Raw genomic sequence first — 13,645 nt, forward strand, 5'->3', positions numbered from 1 at the left:
GATATTGCGCCACTATTTTTCGCCGCAGCATTGGGGGAATTGGTGATAATCTGCCCATCTTGACTTCTGAGTGACACTGCCACTCTGAGAGGCTCTTTTTATACCCAATCACGTTGCCAGTTGACCTAATAAGTCGCAAATTAGTCCTTCAGATGTTCCTTATATGTACATTTAACTTTTCCGGCCTCTTAAATATTCCTGTCCCAACTTTTTTGGAATGTGTAGCTCTCATGAAATCCAAAATGATCCAATATTTGGCATGACATTTCAAAATGTCTCACTTTCAACATTAGATATGTTATCTATATTCTATTGTGAATAAAAATATTTATGAGATTTGTAAATTATTGTATTCCTTTTTTATTCACAATTTGTACAGCGTCCCAACGTTTTTGGAATCGGGTTTGTAACTATTAGCCATGACTTTTACCTCAAATAAACTCCTAATTACTGCTTATTAATAGTAAGGTAGTTGTTACATTTAGATATTGGGTAAGATTAGAAATATATAATAAGGTCATGCATAGGGTTGGGCATCGAGAACCGGTTCCAACTTGGAACCGTTTAAAAAATAACGATTCCACTGGAATCGTTTAGAAAATTTATTTTCGGTTCCGATCTTTGGTTCCAAGCGCGCAAGCTTTGGTTTCCATGGCCACCTGATTTCCGGTGCTTGCGCGCCCGCTTGTTCATGGAAGCCCGGTAAGCAGTTCTGAAGTGTGGATTTATTTCACTTTTAAAAGCCTGGGTCGGCACAGTGCAACTAGTGTTGTCAAAAATATCGATACTGAAATATCTGAAAAGATACGATAGCCTGCTCAGCCTACACAATCGATCCCAGCTGCTCTCCTCTCCTCTCTGACCGACAGCGAGTTGACACGCAGCCGCATATTCTCACTCAGCCGGTTAACCCTCTAACTCAACGGACGCGCGTTCTGCTGGACTTTTCCTTACGACAGCGTGTTAGTGTTTGTGTGTGTGTGATCGGTCTGAATTTCTCGCGGGATTGCACATAATTCTACGAATCCCCGCAGATTTCAAGCTCACATCTGAAGCGCACACACACACACATAGCCTACCGTAATAAAGCCGCCCCTGACATACAAGTGCAAATATTCGCTTCTTTTTCCAGCTTATTATTGGTCAAATACACTCAAACTATTCTCAGTGCACATTTTGAACAGTATGTAAACACAGTCTGAAACAAGCAGTTCTTAAAGGGACAGCAGTCATTTGTTATTCAAAGTCAAACTACAAAAAGACAAACGATCACACTGCTCTTGACTGATCAACTTGTCTAACTTTAATGGTTTCATATGAAACTATTTAATTTTTTGCAAAAACATTATCCAATGTTATTTTAAATTTATTTAGCCACTTTGCGTTTTTTTATTCAGTTTCTTACCTGAATGTTAGACCTACCTGAAAAAATAAAGCAGTCTATTTCATTTATATCTTTTATTCTATTGTATTTATTTGTGCTATTTTTTGTAATATGTATCTTTGTTTATTCAATTTACCATTCAAAATCGAGCTTACTTGTGCTGTGTGTAAACTATTGCAACACAATTACCCCGTTGTAAAAAATACATTGAGTTAACAAATATTTGTGAGATAATTTTAATAGTAATTGATCAATGTTTATATATGAGAAAAAGCTTAAAAGCTTTATCATATAAAGTGATCTCTTCAGAAGAAATGTTTGATTGCCTAGACTTTCAAAAGACAGACAAAAAAAAATTATATAAAAAATATCTAATTGACAGTATATGCAGCGTTTTTCCCCCGTGGTATTGAAAATAGCATTGAATATCGATGTGACATGTTTTGACTCCACCCCTCAAAGAATCGGAATCGAGAATCGAAAAGAACCGGAATCGAAAGTAAGAATCGGAATCGGAATCAGAATCGTTCAAATCAAAACGATGCCCAACCCTAGTCATGCAGAATATGAATGTGCACTTTATAAGTAATAATAAAAATCCAACATTCTAGAAATATGCATGCTAATAAGCAAATAGTTAATAGTGAGAAACGGACCCTAAACTAAAGTGTTACCAATATAATATTTAAAATTGTTGGGTTTTATGTTTTGTGAAAAAATATGTTTTTCAACTATTTTGATCCCATGAAAATAATAACAGCATATACATTCAGAATGACCTGAGACGGACAATACTGAACATGTTCATGTTGACATCTTTGACCAACATCAATATAATGTAGGAATGTATTGATGATGGAAAACATCGAAATGAAGACATAGAAAAAATGCATAGAAATGTGTTTGGAATTTGACGCAATTAGATTAAAACAGTGGCCAGTAAAACACCTACTGTATGTGAGTTCATCATTTGTACTGTGCATAGCCGTATGTGGATAATGGCCCACAATTATTCGCGAATAATCTGAATAATTCAAATGTAAATCGGATGTAAATGTGAGTGAAGAGGTTTGCTTGTGTCACGTAAACATCTTACAGCAATAAAAATCCTCAGAAATAATCACTTTATTACTGCACAGGTAAACAGTCGTTCCCTCAACCCAATGTCATTATATAAAAAAAGGTGTTTTTTTTATTAAAATATTCATAGCTCTATTTAAAAAGAAAAAAAGATCTATAATATGCCCTGATTTAGCTAGTTAGTTTAATGCGTTTGAGACACAGGAAAGGTAATGGTGTATTGTCAGAGACAGACAGTTAATGATGGAAGAGGGAGCAGACCTATAGAAGCAGACAGCGATCTGCCCAGAGTGCCTGGACTGCAGAGATAGAGAAGAAAGAACAACCACTCAATGAAGGTACGGTTTCACACACCCACAGAGAGGCATGTGTGTGTGCTTGCATTTGCTTACCGGGCCGCGTAGGTCGATGAGTTCCTGTCTCATCTGTCCAATCAGGTTGTCCTTAGCCATGAGGGAGCGGTACAGCCTCTCGTTAAACTCTATCAGCTCTCCGTGCATCTCAGCCACCTAAAAAAACACACATTGACAAACTTGCATCAAACTCCCACCGAAACAGGCTCCTTAAAAAGCACTGGTGTTCAGCAGCTGTCTTGAAGCAGGTTGTAGTATGTGACATTTCTTAAAGGCACACAGTATGAGTTAGCTGGGTTTTGACTCTCAGGTGTGGAAGTGTTCAGCCGGTGAGCGTTAACTGCTCGTTACAGTGAGTCTCACACCTGCCCGGCGACTCGTCAGCTGTCACTTAGAGTAAGTGACACAGACATAGAGACTGGCTCCAGTCTGCAATTCAGAACTTTCATTCATTTGTTTATGGAAATCATATGTCAGGGTATATTTGGGTTGTCTGCATTTTGCCTGACAGAAGCATCATGTCACTTTTTGACATGTTTGTCCTGGTTGCCGAGCCGCACCTGGCCAGACAAATAGGCCTGAATGAGTCAAAAAATGAGTAATGAAAAATCCTGATCTTGAAAGTGAACGCAAATGCCATAAGACTGCAAATTCAAATACACTTTCGGAATAGGATGGACAAAAAAATTAAATATAAATAAATATAAAGCAAATTTTTAGGCCACTCTACGTATGCAACCAGAACCAGATTTGTCACATTAAATTCGGAGAGAATTTCTAGAGCCACACGGTCGACACTCAGAGGAGAGCAGCGTTCCAAAACGTAGAACCACATATGGTCAACAATCATTCTTTTATAAAGCAGCGAACCTTTGGAATATTCTTCCAAACGAAATTATCTCATGCACAAACTATAGGACATTTACAAGCCTGACCAAACAGTGGTTATTATTAAAGCAAACCTGTACGCACTGAATTAATTGTGATATGAACGATGTATTGAGAGAGTGAGTGAGTGAGTGAGTGAGTGAGTGAGTGAGTGAGTGAGTGAGTGAGTGAGTGAGAGAGTGAGAGAGTGAGAGAGTGAGTGAGTGAGAGAGTGAGAGAGTGAGTGAGTGAGTGAGTGAGAGAGAGAGTGAGTGAGTGAGTGAGAGAGTGAGTGAGTGAGTGAGTGAGTGAGTGAGTGAGTGAGTGAGAGAGTGAGAGAGTGAGAGAGTGAGTGAGTGAGTGAGTGAGTGAGTGAGTGAGTGAGTGAGTGAGTGAGTGAGTGAGTGAGTGAGTGAGTGAGTGAGTGAGTGAGTGAGTGAGTGAGTGATTGATTCCTGAAGTGGAGTGTGTTTTTATGATGTGAGTGAAGTAATGATTTTATGTATTATTCTGTATATGTTTTATGAACTTTTGTACATAGGGCTTATAACATCTACCTGTCCAGGGACTGCAGGTGGAAATTAGCATTTTTTGCTATAACCTGGCACATGACATCTCTTCTTTTTTGACTAATGTTTTTTCTGTGCATTGTCCCTGATCAAATAAAATAAATTCAAATTCAAATGCTAAATTAGCAAAATCTTGAAATAAACGTGTAGAGTGCATCTAAATCCATGCCTACTGACTGTCGCTTGGTTTATTATGAAATCTCATTGGTCCAATATCCTGCTTAACATTAGTTTTTTTAGACTAATTATCTTGCAAAGTTCTCTATCATTGTTATTTTATTGTATATTTATTATTTTATTTTTAACCATTTTTATACTTACATTTACATTTATATCTCTTATTTATAAGTAATTTATACATGGTATCTTACAAAATCATTTATTTAGCTATTTTTACATTTTTATATTTATATTTTACATTTATTTGACAATTTTCATTTCTATCTTTTATTTATGCATGGGTTCCTTTACACAAAACACTTATTTTGCATATTTTATGTTTTAAATTGAGGGTAAATTTTCCCAACAACGATGCCTCTTATTAATAAAACATTACCTACATATACACTGAACACTAATATGCATGATGTCACCATTGTCACAAACTTGCGTTTTTGTAGTTTCCTAAGAGACGATAAAGCTATTGTTTTCAAAAACTTGTACTTTGAATACCCATTTTCAAAATGTAATTTTTTTGCCTCCAAAACGCTGTTGTTCCGTAAATGAACGGACAAAAAAAAATCCTGTTTTAGTTGAAAACGGTGTTGTGTAAACTGACCCTTATTTTTATACCATCAAATATTTATGATGGTATCTAACAAAAACATTTATTCTGCATTAGGGGTGTCGCAATATACCAGCATTGCCGATAATCAGACTATTTAAAATTAATAATACGCATATGATAATGAGAGACGTAAAATCCAGCGGCAGTATTTGGTTGACATCTCAATGTTCAGTAAGTAGATGATGGTATTGCACCTTAACCCTGGTTGCCACATTTGCAACAAAAGCAGACTCAGCACGCAGCTGCTACTGCCGTAAAAGCCTTGCGTCGCATAACACTGACGAGAGACTCTTCCCAAAGTTGTGGAAGTTTTTTTAATTCAATGACTCGTTAATTCACCCCAGTCTGCAGGATTTGCCGATCGACAGTGAGCGCAAAAAGGATCAAAAATTACATCCTGGGCTTTTAGTCCAAAGGTGTGCTCATTCTGATAAAAATGTATGGGTTATCATAAGTTTTTTTTATCAGAAAAAAAGGTACAAAAGCTGTCACTGGGACGTTACCCTTCAAAAAGGTTCTAATATGTACCCTCTAGGTACTTATAAGTACACTTTTTGAACCAATATGTACCTTTGAGGGACTAATATGCACTCTTTAGGTACAAAGGTACTGCCCCAGTGACAGCTTTTGTACCTTTTTTTCTGAGAGTGTATAGCTTTTTTTTATTATCAAGATTTCTATAGATATATCCTTACCGTTAATTATTTTGGCCATGATAATAGTGTAATGAAAATCTGACAAAGTGACAGCCATATTCTGTATAAACCAAACTGTGAAAACAAATGATTAGCTTTACATTGGTTGCCTATAAGTTCATCTGTCTATATTTTCATAGTACCAAGTTCCAAGCAGCATTACTTCACACTCACACTAAAAATACATCACACTGCCCCTGATATAAAATGATATAAAAGCCAAAGAAAACTTTCCTAACAAAAATTCACTTCAAAAAGCACTGCGTGTGGCAGTCTCAAAGAATCTCACAAAGCAGTTTGAACTACAGAAATAGCTTCAAAAACTTTTGTAATTGATTGTCAGACACGGCCCTCTATCTGGCTAGTTCACTGCCTAATGCAGTGCTTTATATAGAGCCTAGCCGTTTCACAGTATTAAATCCATTTCTCAAAGTCTTTTTTTAGTAGCTTGTGTGACAACTTCAAAAATAGTTACCCTTTCAACATGTTAAAAGAGTGTTAAACTTCAAAATACATATTTTGCAACAGAGCTATAAACATCTTGTCAAAGCGATTGTGGGTACTGGAACACAAGCACGTACAATAATCATTCGTCTAAAAGCATTAACAAACATTCACAACACCACGGCAAAAGTGTGATTAACTATCAAGCTGGATAGAAACAGGGGAAGTAACGGCAGTTATACTATATTTACACACCCAGATCGATACAGAGCCTGAGCTTTCCATGGTTTCAGGCTTCATTCATCTCCTGCAGTCGTCGTGGCTGCGCATGACACACTACTCGTAGTATTCTCATTCATCACATTTATTTATCTGTGGCAAGGCTTTCGAACAGCACATTAAAAAATGGAAATTAATTTTAAGCGTCAAGGAACCCAATTAATTCTCTGCAAGGAAGCGAGCTAATCAGTTTGTTGTTCAGTAAGCAATACGCTGGCTGTGTCCTTCCAGCTCGCTGGGTGAATTTTCCGACCTGCGCCGCCACGTGTTAGCACTTTGGGTTTATCTAAACAGGCGACAGGTTCACAGACTTCTGACAACGTTTCAAACCTCATTACTGGGCCTTAGCAGGAATCCGAGTGCATGACTGTATCTGCATTCGCCCATTGTAATTACAGGCCGCCCAAGTGCTCCAGCGCAGATATCAAGAATACTGTATTCCACAATTATTCCTAGTCATTATTTCCATGAAGGAAAGAAAAACAATTGTGCAGAACGCAAGCACCACGCATGCATAGCATCTCTGAAATAAGTCAAAGCTGAGGTGAAACCAAATAAAAGTCAAGGAGGATGAAAAGCATGTGCGCATTTTCATAAGATGGGAGCATATTAATGAGTGGAAAATTAGAGATGGTTTTTCATTTTTATAACTGATCTATATGTCAGAAGGTTTTGTAAATGCACAACAAGAGAGGAGATTTCATATGTTGTGACTGATGTGTTTGTCAAAATGTTTTGCCTTATCAATTGTATAAAACTGATTTTGTAATGGATTTAAACCACCAACCAAACAAATACCACATGTAAAAGACTTCAATGATTCTAGTTCTAACAAATTTGGTCTTTAATGGTTCAATTAAGAATTATTTTAGTATTTTTGAGAAATAAGTGTCTGGAAAATCTAATGCTTTTCTCATTGCGTTGTGTGCCCAGTTGGTCATTTGAAGAGGCTCTGCTTATTTTACCGGTCGTCGAGAGTTAAAGAATGTTCAACTTTGAGTAAAACGCAGCGCTCATCACCGTCACTTTTCACCCAGCCGTCTAATCACAGTGGAGGAAGGGCGGGACAAATACAGCACCAACCAATCGCCACATTCTGCTTGTGTAATGTCAACAGATGACAACAAGCAGCATAATAACAGAACAAAATCATTTAAAACAACAGCCAGAGCATTTTATCTGCATTTTTATATAGAAACAATACAGAAACCAACTATCTGTGAAATGAGATATTAGCAACAGTTCCGTGGATATTCCATATCATAGCAAGCTATGCTTTGTTTCAAGTGAAAAAAATGTTGCGCTGCCAAAATTTATTCCTGTGATGGCAAAGCTGAATTTTCAGCATCAATACTCCAGTCTTTAGTATCACATGATCATTCAGAAATCATACAAATATGCTGATTTACTGCTCAAAAACATTTCTTACTATAATCAATGTTGAAAACAGTTGTGCTACTTAATATTTTTGTAGAAACTGTGATATGTTTTTAAGTTCAAAGGAAACCCAAGAGAACAAAATGTATTTAAAGTAGGCTATACATTTTTTGTAACATTATACATGCCTTTACTGTCACTTTTGATCAATTTAATGGATGCAAGATGAATAAAAACAGTAATTTCTTAAAAGAGAGAAAAGAAATCTTACTGACACAAAACCTTTTGAACAGTGTCTGAAAAAGGACAGGTTGTTGGTTCCTGCCCCTAAACAGGATGGCTTTGTCTTAACACTGAAAAACTCACAGACAGAATATGATGTTACAGTAGGAATGCAGCAAATCCAAATACAATCTTTGAATCACATCCTGCCCATTAAGATGCCTGGTCCGATTTTGAAGGCAGCACCTTATCTGCCTATGATATCCCACAGTCCTGTATATGAGGATAAAAATGGAATTTGAAGGAATAGATGAAAGGAGCAAATTTATTTATGAAGACTCAATTTCTACCGAAAAATTTAATATTCACTTGGCTATCTCCGAAGCTCACACTTGAATTTGGCTTAGATCATTAGATATGATGGTGGTGGTGGTGGGGGGGGGGGGGGGGGGCTTCATACATAGTCACCAACAGCAAGACTTCTTTCGGTTTCAAACAAAGCGTGATTTACTGCTTGTTTTGTTTGCTGGGGGGGGGGTCGAGTCATCCATAGAGTCTTAAAGTTAACAGATACCACATCATCCCCCTTTCAAACAAAAAATTCAGCATCGACAGGTTATATTACGGGTCTCTGGTCTTCTGGGGTAAAGCTGTTGCTTGCATTTTGGAGCCGTGCTACTTTCAGACACAGGTGCTGCTGACAGCTCGTCTGCATGGCTGTCAGCGCGCGGAAAACAGTGCTGAGCCAGGTGTCCTGAATGAAAAAGACTTGGTCAAAGCAGAAGGGGAAGATGGGGGAGCGTGGCCCGCTGCAGCTCTAATGCCCGTAATTGGATGTGAAACAAGTTTGAGAAGTGAGCTTAGAAGACAGGCTTAGCAAACACAAACAGACTTGAAGTGTCAGAGGAAGAGCGATGGACTCGGGCGGGAGGAGGAGGAGGGGGGGTGCAGTGTGACGGTGAATGTGCTGCTATCACTTTCTTCCCCAGGCAAACACTAACTGACAGACGGAGAGTTCGGCCTGGCAAAGAAGATTCGAACTGATGGGTAAAAATGCAGGAGAGATAAAACAAGAATGGAATAAGGACAAAGGCCACAATAGGGACAGAGAATGAGAATGAAAAGAACTAGAGAGTACAAGACGATATGAGCTTTGAAATCTGTTAAGTGAGAGAATGATCATTATCATCATTTGATACTGGAGTTCATTACACGAAGTACATCAAACCGAGAAAAGGAACAAAACATCCTCTAAACGCGTTTAACTCGATTAGAAACCCCGCTAGATAAACGACATTGAATTTCACCAAATTAGCACTTATACTTAATCATTCAACTTAAATGCTATAGGTACTATATGGTGTATATTATATACACATATAGTTAGTTTAATCACCGTTCTGTATTAATGCGTTGTTTTTACTGAAGCGCACATGGATACATCACTCGGAGATCACGCAGTGCACACATAGAAACATTCAGGAGTACAGAAACATATCAATGCTGCCCCATGACTTTTATTAATAAAATAGCTTTATTACTGAATTGCAACATTTCCTAGCAACGATGGGATAACATTGCTGGTTTTGGAGCAATTAAACTCAGAGTGTCGTTGTTAATAGAGTGAGAGGCGGTCAACAGACGCAGGTACAAATCTCTTTACCCATCCAGTCAAATATCGCACTGCAAACATCAATAACAGAGCTTTGCGTCGATGGTTCTTTGCCTCCAATGATATTTGCAATGATATTACGCAGCGCCTGAAAATAATCCCCAGCACGCTCCTTGTGCAAGCAGGTTGTCACGTTGGTTATGTTGACGGAAGTTAGTCTATTTTCAGCCGCTGAGTAATGTCACTCGTCAGCAAATTTTCTTGATTATTATGCAGGAATGAGAGTATAGTTCCTAGCCATTTCGGTATATACACTTTTCATTTTCCGTCGCTCTTACTACTTGATGCAACTATACACATCCCAACATGTAAATAGGAAAACATTGCCGTTATTTTGTCACTAACTGCAGTAGGCTAGCTGGAGCCGTTTACCACCAGTCTTTGTGCTAAGCTAGGCCAGCGTTGGGTGCGCCAGACAGAGTTATGGCACGCACGGAGATGAGAAGGATGTGTATGGACTTATCTAACTCTAGGAGATATGGCGAATAAGCTAAAGTCACAAAAAGTCGCCGTGTTCATTTAAAATCATTATTAGCGACCAAATTTAAACAAGAAATCACATTAGAACCAGAGTACAAAAATATCCACCTGCCGAGTAACAACAATGAGTTAAGTCTGACTAGTTGCAGAATCAGATGCATATACCAATGCAGAGATCTTCAACAAAACATCAGCATGGTAAAACTTTCCTAATGTGTTTCTCACTATTTGGTCGACGGCAAGACTTTCATATTGTCCCAAATCCAGACTGTATAATGTGAGCAGGTGGTGCTACGAGGTGGGTCACAGCTATGAAGTACTTGAGACCAGTCTCCCCTGTGCACAAGGTGTCCTGATGGTCACAGGTGGCTGCAACACTGACGTAACACCTCCATGGCAATGACCTCCCGGCCCAGTGTCTCTGGACTTACTGCACTCAGCACGCCACAACCTTTAATTCCACCATCACAACAAGGACGCCACACCCCATGGACACATTCATCTTATTTTAATTTGTATTCCAAATAAAATACACTCAGTGACACGTCCACCCCAGACATTTAACACTATACTTTGTTCTTTCTTACTTACTATGACATTAAATTACAGAAAACCGTCTAGCGCTGCTGCGTGAGTGTTTCTAATTCAGTGGCTGAGGGAGTGACAACTAATTTGTAATAAATGTATTTCTGTCTTCTGACTAATGTAGTCTCTATTTATTTATATTCCTCTTTTTTAAAACAAATCTTAGAAATACTGTGGATTTTTCATTTGATATTGGGACAAATGAACACATATTTGAGTTTTTTTTTCTGCTTGAAGGTTTCCCCATGGATCAGTTTAGTAAATCCCACTTATTTGTATTACATTTATTATTAATGGCAGCTAGGAAGATAACTACTGTGAACTGGATGAATGGAAAATTAAAGTGGAATTTCGGTTGAAATCAGAAGTGGGCACGAATTGAAACATATTTACTTGAAGGAAATAGCTTTATGTTTGAACCATGCAGATAATGTATTTTCTGAAGTGCTGTCAGGGACTTTTGTATTGCATTTTAACTTTGTGTATTTTTTGTTTGTTTGTTTTGTTTTCAATACATTTTTTTATGTTTATTCACGTTTACTTTTCATTATTAATATTGTAAGTAAATGTTATGTAACAGTGCTCTGAGTATACAGTATAAAATACAATAAAAAGTTCAATAAATACACAGTAAAAAAAAAAAAAACTATATTTGTTTTTGTTTCAGTTCACCTCTATAGAAGTTTAGCCAACTGCACTTAAAAATAAAGTTTCAAAAGGTTTTCATGTGGAATTGGGTTTGTGGTGAGGTGGACGAGCGAGAGACGTGGGCAGAGCGAGCGAGACCGGTGTGTGATCGAGAATGAGCGTCACAATCAAGACAGAATTTCTTCTAAATTGTTGTTGCAGGTAAAAAAAATTCTGCGCTCTGACCCACCTCTCAAAGGATATTTTTGTGTTATTTTTGATTTTTTTTTTTTCATTGTTCTAGTTTTGTTGTGAAGACCTGGCAACCCTGAAAACGGAAATTTCACAGCAATGCCATAGAAGAAACTTTCAGTAAGCAGTTCTTTAAATATTTGTTCTTAGTGTGAAATTTAAAAATATATATATATATAATAATCTCAAGGACCTTTTTTCACTATAGAACATTTGCACAATGGAAAGTCTCCATGGAAGTTAAAGGTTCTTCATGAAACCATCAATGGCAATAAAGAACATTTATTTGTGTATGATAACTTCTACTTCTGGGAAAATGACTTCATAATGGTACAATTGCTATTTGATTTTTTGTTCCTCTGACTAGGAAAAAAAAAAACCTTAACTAATCGCCTATAGCCCTAATGACTACATAATGTACCCCATGCTGTTCTAAAAAGCCATCAGTGAATGCTTCCAAAATAAAACCACCAACAAAATATAAGCGAGATGAGAATGAGATACTTTAAGAATAAGATAGAAAGAGTGAGAAAAACAAGCATCTTGAACTATGCGAGCAGTAAAGTGGATGAGGACTCTGGTCTCTATTCAATGCCTCAGAGAGCTAGCCTAGAAATCTAGACGCACCCAATCGTCTAGCAACTCTCCGTTGGCTTGCGAGCATGAAAAACCAAACTCTAGTCAGCCCGATCACATCGTGTATAGAGTCGGTGGGCGGGCTTAACATAATGATAGCAGAGCTGCAACGGTTCAGCATGAATTTCCTGCTACTTCCCTGCTAACAAATAAAGAAAATGAAATAAAGATGTGTTCAGAGTTTTGCCAAACGGATACGGTAAAAGTTTAATCTATCAACTAGCTCCGCTGGTGGGAAAACGCATGGGACTTAGCCACAACCAGCTTGTGATTCTTGTCTTACCACTGATAGCGCTTTTAGCGCTTTCCTATTGCGTTGGAATCTGAAAGACAAATGTTTATCCCTCCCCTCGGATTGAGCCCTGCAAATCTTGATTTGGGTCTGGCTTGTCAGGCTATCAGAAAGTCTGACACTGATTCAAATTCACACAGTACTTTAAAAATCACATTAACTACCTGATTGGGCTAGTCATTCGCCTGCCTGGAGTGGTGGAGCAGAGGCTATACAGATATTACTCTACCACCACACTGACCACCAGCTGGCAGAGCCTTCTTGAAGACACCTTCAGGAGTGAAGACTATAGACCGGAATGTTCAGTAAACATGCCAATCCTGTGGTGATCTTACATCACAACCCTAATGAAGACTTAGATCAAAGAGGGATTTTCAACAGTTCTTGTCATTACTGGGACCTCTCCTGATCGAAACAGAACAGTTCTCCAGACTTCAAAAGACCACCGAGAGGTAGGAAACGTCTTATTCACCATTCAAATTGTGAATTGTGGAGGGCCAGGGTTTAAGCAGACTAAAAGTTTGGAGAAGTCCGGCATACACCGTCATAGAGAAGTCTGTTTTACTGGAAGACTTATTTGATAAACATTATGAGGTCCAAAAATAATAAATAATAAAAAAATCTAAAATTAATTGTTCACAGTAAGACATACAACATGCATTTACAAAATAAACAAGCTGAATTTACATTTCATGGCAGCTTTTAAAATATTTCGTATTGCAGAAATAAACAGATTTTTCCCTAATGATGTTGAGATTGTTTTGAAGAATGAATTAAATGGCACCTATTATGCCCCTTTTTACAAGATGGTATACAAGTCTCAGTAGTCCCCAGAGTGTGTCTGTAAAGTTTCAGATAAAAATTCCTAACAGATCATTTAATGTACCATTTTAAAAATGGCTATTTTGGGGTTTGAGAAAAATGAGCTGTTTTGTGTATATCTCCTTTAAATGCGAATGAGCTGCTGCTCCCCACACCAGAGGGCGGAGCCTTCACAGCTCGTGAACACGTGAAAAAAACTGAAACATGATACATCCGTTTGGT

The 13,645-nt window shown here is 37.8% G+C and overlaps 1 protein-coding gene across 5 annotated transcripts in view; it reads right to left on the reverse strand.

The window, feature by feature from the left end:
- The window catches only part of snx29 (sorting nexin 29), a 175,160-nt gene that overhangs the window by 73,254 nt on the left and 88,261 nt on the right, over positions 1-13,645 (reverse strand). For all 5 annotated transcript variants that reach the window (XR_010899997.1, XR_010899996.1, XM_067429107.1 and 2 more), the window contains one exon: positions 2,857-2,973. Coding sequence is in view for 3 of the 5 variants with exons in the window: in XM_067429107.1 (XP_067285208.1) it covers positions 2,857-2,973 (117 nt within the window). In the remaining 2 variants the exon portion in view is untranslated. The remainder of the gene's footprint in view (positions 1-2,856; positions 2,974-13,645) is intronic.

Source organism: Pseudorasbora parva, chromosome 21 (genome assembly GCF_024679245.1).
Source record: "Pseudorasbora parva isolate DD20220531a chromosome 21, ASM2467924v1, whole genome shotgun sequence".
Lineage (NCBI taxonomy): Eukaryota > Metazoa > Chordata > Actinopteri > Cypriniformes > Gobionidae > Pseudorasbora > Pseudorasbora parva.